The sequence below is a fragment of the Cannabis sativa genome, chromosome 2 (genome assembly GCF_029168945.1).
Source record: "Cannabis sativa cultivar Pink pepper isolate KNU-18-1 chromosome 2, ASM2916894v1, whole genome shotgun sequence".
In the NCBI taxonomy this organism is placed as follows: Eukaryota; Viridiplantae; Streptophyta; class Magnoliopsida; order Rosales; family Cannabaceae; genus Cannabis; species Cannabis sativa.
Genome location: NC_083602.1, coordinates 88,187,570 through 88,193,126, shown reverse-complemented (window position 1 = coordinate 88,193,126; position 5,557 = coordinate 88,187,570). Strand labels below are relative to the sequence as shown.

At 31.2% G+C, this 5,557-nt stretch overlaps 1 protein-coding gene across 1 annotated transcript; it reads right to left on the bottom strand.

The window, feature by feature from the left end:
* Positions 1-393: 393 nt before the first annotated feature.
* LOC115721328 (licodione synthase) lies at positions 394-5,244 on the bottom strand. Its single transcript, XM_030650599.2, has 2 exons — positions 4,092-5,244; positions 394-1,664 (listed from the first exon to the last, which is right to left on the bottom strand). The coding sequence occupies exons 1-2, from the start codon at positions 5,034-5,036 to the stop codon at positions 975-977; spliced, it is 1,635 nt and encodes a 544-aa protein (XP_030506459.1). The 5' UTR covers positions 5,037-5,244; the 3' UTR covers positions 394-974.
* Between the last annotated feature and the right edge of the window lie 313 nt (positions 5,245-5,557).

Below are 5,557 nucleotides of genomic sequence, written 5' to 3'. Positions count from 1 at the left end.
AGATCCTTGATTCAGATCTCAACTCAGGCCCGGCCCTGGACCCTGAACCTAGACCCAGGGCACCTAGACCCAAATATGGAGCCTAGCCTCGGGACCCAACACTAGCCTAAGACCTCGGAACTTGGATTTTGGACCCGAATCTTAACCCCAGCCCCAAATTCGGACATTGGACACTGGCCCTAAACCTGAACCTTAAACTCCTAAATCCTGACCCAAACCCCATTGGGGATGGGGTCTGGATCTAGGGCCGGGGCCAAAATTAAGGTCGGATTTATTGTAAACAACCTATCAATACAAATCAATACCAAACACATAGTGTATATTGTATTAAATAGTACTAATATAATACAATACAATCTAACACAATATTATACAATACAATCCGACACAATATTATACAATACAAATTCTTTATTTTTCCCTTAGCTCACATACAAATTTGTGGTGATTTGGTAACCGTTCATATTTTCTCTTTGAAAACTCCAACTCTTACATGATAGAAAAGAAGTACTATATTCTTATCATATCATATCCATCAACAACAATAATAAAATTGTCATAATGTTCAATAAAACTCCTAAAAAGAGGAGAAAAACAAGTACCAATCAGAAACAAAACAAGCTTGAAAAACAATTAAATGGCCAGTAATATAGAGGAAATTACACTCTATACCCTTTTTATATTCTCCTCTTTTATTTTTACCTTCTTTTTTAAAATCTATCATTTTTACCTTCTTTTTTAAACATTGTACTAATTTTGCCCCTGTCACTTTAAGATACTCTCCATGTGATTCTCTTATGTGAGGGTATTTTGGGTACAATACATATAAAAAGAGGTATGTTTTAAATAAATATAAAATTAGAGGTAAATTTGATTAATTGATGAATAAAAGAGACATTTTTCAACTTACCCCCAGTAATATATTTATATAATTACTATTTATATATAGTTGTGCACACAAATGATCTAATTAATTAAGCTTCAATAGTACTTATAAGTGGTGAGCCCAATCTAGGAACTGGGAGGCATATTAGCTCATGGAGCCTTGGGCCAGTGAAACCTGGTGCCTCTTCCATATTAAGAACACCTAGATCATTCACAGCCCTTGGATCTCCACCCTGAGAATCAGGAACCGTCAGATCAAAACATTGGATTATATTGGCTAGTAAAGCAGGCAACATCTGTGTGGCCAAATTCACTCCAGGGCACATCCTCCTCCCAGCTCCAAATGGCAAAAGTTGAAAGTTATTACCTTTCACATCTATTGGGCCCATTTTTAGTTCACCACCCTCGTTGGACTCCACTAAGAATCTTTCGGGCCTAAAGTCCATTGGGCTTTCCCATGTCTTTGGGTCTCTTGCCATGGCCCAATTGTTCACAAAAAGCATGGCATTTTCAGGAATAATGTACTCTCCTATTTGGCATTGTTTAACACATTTCCTTTCAAGCAAAGGCAATGGTGGATGTAGCCTTAGGGTTTCCTTTATAATAGCTTGAATGTATGGGAGATTTGGACTGTCCGATTCGCCTACAAGACGCGTCTTTCCGACCACTCGATCGATCTCTTGTCGGGCTTTTCCGAGCACCTTTGGATTGTTGATGAGCTCGGCCAAAGCCCATTCGGTTGTAATTGCTGTTGTGTCTGTGCCTGCAGTGAAGTAATCCTACAAGTAACAAAATAATACTAGCTTATCAAATTATTCAATTGTGTTTGGTGTCTATTGTGACTATTTAAAGTCAAATTGTACTTGTTATTATGCTTAAATTTATGAAAATTTAGTCAATAGATCAAAAATATTAAAAAAATTACAAAAATACATCAACATGGAAAAAAAAAATATTTTTACGATTTGAATTATTTTATCTTTTTAGTAAAAATAATAAATTGTTCATTTTATTGTTTTATAATTTATTTATAATTGTATTATAATTATAAAGTATATTTTTGTTATTTTATAATTTATTTATAGCTCTCGTGAAATTAAGTATTAACTTGTGTTTATAATTCCCTAAAAAAAGGCAAATAATAATGTGATTTTTCTACTCTTGCTCTTTTTCCTTCTAGATAGATGAGGCTGCATTTAAAAGAAACAATTGGTCCCCTACAATAGTTACTTAAATATTTGGGATATATAAGGCTATACTCTAAATTAGAGGCTCTATTGTTCTTTTTTCCTTTTTAAAAAAAATTAATTAGACCTTCAATATCTCTAGACCTTCACTTTACTAGTGCTTTAAAGTTTCAGTTACAAATTTTTGTCAAAGAAATCTCTATCAATGAGCATTTATGTATCACAACTAACACTGTCTATAGTACAATAATTAATTTGTCTTTTTTTTTTTGGTAGAAAAACTTCAAGGTAGTAAATCACTTAATTAGTTCAAAAATGTTGGGTTATTTTTCTAATTTTTAATAATTTTTTTATCAAAAAAGTGTAATCATATAATATTTGATATATTAAAAGTAATTTAATAATATGAATGTGAGTCTATTCTCAAAATTACTTAGTATTGGATTAATATAATACTATATTGTTATGGGCATAATTTGATGATGATTTATATATTTTTTAATTTAATAATAATTATAAAAACTACTAATTACTCATTTATATTAGGGGTGTTCATCAAACCACTCAAACCGTTCAAACCGCCCGCACCGCAAAAAAAATACGGTTTGAAATTCTTTGCGGTGCGGTCGCGGTTTGGATTTTTCCTAAACCGCGCGGTGCGGTGCGGTTTGCGGTTTTGAATTTTTAATATGCGGTTCAAACCGCATCGCACCGCATATTATAAAAATACCAATTTTCATATTTATTTTGGTTTAATATGTGAAGGCCCAATCTAAGCCCACTAATTATTGTATTGTTGAAACTTTAAATTTTTTTTTTTCATATTTATTTTTAAGTCTTATAGTACTTTTGACAAATGTTGCTCAAACTTTGTTGTATTTGTGATAGTTTAATTAGTTAATGATAGTCCAAACCGCGAAACCGCATAAACTGCACCGCACAGCACCATTTTTTGCGGTGCGGTTTTGGCGGTTTTTTAGTTACGCGGTGCGGGTGCGGTTTGAGAAATTGAAAAAACCGCATGTGTGGGTTGGTTTGAAAAAATAGTCAAAAACCGCACCACCCGCACCGCGAACACCCCTAATTTATATGACATCTGATGTGTAATAAATTTGTTGTCTGTAGTAGCTAGATCTAGATCAATGCTAGTAAATAATAAATACCTCAAAGATGCTATATTGGTCACTTTTTTTTTTTTTTTGGTTGAAGAGATATTGGTCACTTTAGTAATTTACTTTTATATATAAATTGATAAAAGGAATTATTAGTAATGTAGCAGCTCACTTTTTTGTGAGTGCCTCTGTATTCCATTCTGATAACCTTTTCAATTTAAACACTCTTTCAATTGATTTGTTATCAAGTTTGGTAACTGAGTTAATCGTTTAATAAAATGATAACTTTCATTTCAAAAAATATATATATATATGATTATACGGAATTTTAAATATTTTTATAATTTTTTAATTTTATTTACAAAAAATATAGTTTTTTAATATATTTTTTTGTTATACTCTTATTAATTTGTTTTTAATTTTTTATTATTTGTATATTATTTTTATTGTTATTTTGATATTATTTGAATGTTATTTTTCTATTACTTTTATGTAATTTTTTATTAATTCTATAGACCACCATTCAAATGTTAAAAAAAATATTTTTAAACATAAAAATATAAAAAATTTACAAAAAAATAAAATAATATTTTATATAATTATCCTTTGATAAAATAAAATCATACTATTTATCTTAATTATCAAAACTCTATCATGGATTAAGATTTGATAGTTACTAGTTGTAATATAAATATCATAAATTACTCAGTATGTGTGGGACGAATACCAAATTTTTTTTTTTTTTATAAAATCACACCAAACATAATATTTATCTAATCAGTAAAATTTTACCAAATTGTGGTTAGATTGGTTTATATTTTTATAAAGAAAAAAAAAACAAAAGATGAAAATTGTACTACTTAATTAAACAATTAAGAAGAATAAATAATAAAGTAGAAGTACTTACCACAATGATGGCTTTGATGTGAACCCTAGACAATTTGATGTCTTCTTTGTGGTCCTCCAAATTATCAAGCAAAATATCAAGAAAATCTTTCACCTCCACATTATTATTATTATTATTAAGTACCCCATTTTCATAATTTTGATCAATATCATTATTGACTAATGATGCCATTTTCTTTCTTTTTCGCCTTAGCTCTTCTCGTTCTGAAATAATCTTCTCTAACAAAGTATCATACTTCTTAAAAGTAGCCTCAATTCTTTTCCCAATACCCTGCAAATCCACATTCTTTAAAAACCAAACAAAATCAGATAAATTAAACTCTCCAAAAACCTTAGTCACTTCTTTAATCACAATCCTAGCCTCATCAGCATAGTCACCATCATTAGATGTACCCAAAATCATTTGTGAAACTATGTTGTTCGAAAGCTTAGGCAACTCATCAGTCAGGTTAACTGTTTCACCGCGCTGAGATTTTTCCCTCAAGAGTTGCAAGAACCTATTGCGCTCTTTTGTTCTCAGCGCGGCAAAACTGTTGACTGGGCGAGTGCCCAGCAACTCATTAATAGTGAGCTTTTTTATGAACTTGAAGTAGGGCCCATATGGCGCGAAGGCTACCGACGAGGCGTAGGTTAGCCGGTTTACCGCAATGGATGCGTTGTGTTCGCAAAAATATTGCTCGTTTGTCTTGAGAAAATCTCTTGCGAGTTCGGGTGAAGATATGACTATGCATGGGATTGAACCCAGGCGAAGTGAAATTATGGGGCCATAACGATCGGTGAATTGTTTGAATGAACGGTGGATTATGGGTCCAAGGAGGTGAAAATGGCCAATTATTGGTAATCCTATTGGGCTTGGTGGGAGTTTGTTTGTTCGGAAAATTTTGTTTAAAATTGGTCGAACTATAAGGAATATGACAACAAAGAGTGCTAAGTATTCCACTATCATTTTGGCTCTCTCTTGTGTGGAAAAAATAAAAGAAGAAGAGAAAAAAGAAAAAACTAAATGTACTTTATGTTTATAACTTTACATTATCTTATAAGAGAAAGAAAGAAAGAAAGAAATGGTTTTGAAGGCTTGTTTTGTAATAGGTAGCAATAAATTTGAGATATGGAGAGCTTTTCGAGACTGAGATGATATAGTACACATATATAGTGCTATTACTACTTGGAAACCGTGGCAGCATGGGTACCACTATTGGGTTCTTTACATATATCTTAGTAAGTTTATAGGGTGATTCTATATAATGCACCCCTACATTTATACACCTCTTATTTATTTTGGCATTTAAAAAAAAAATTGTATAATTTTTTTATAATTATATACGTTATTATTATTTAAGACATTTTGTAAAATTTTGAGAAATTTGAAATAATTTATAATAGAGAAAACAGTGCTTAAACAGTTTATTACGTGTATAAAATAAAAAAATCACTTATGCAACAAATTGTTTGAATCCTATTTTTGAC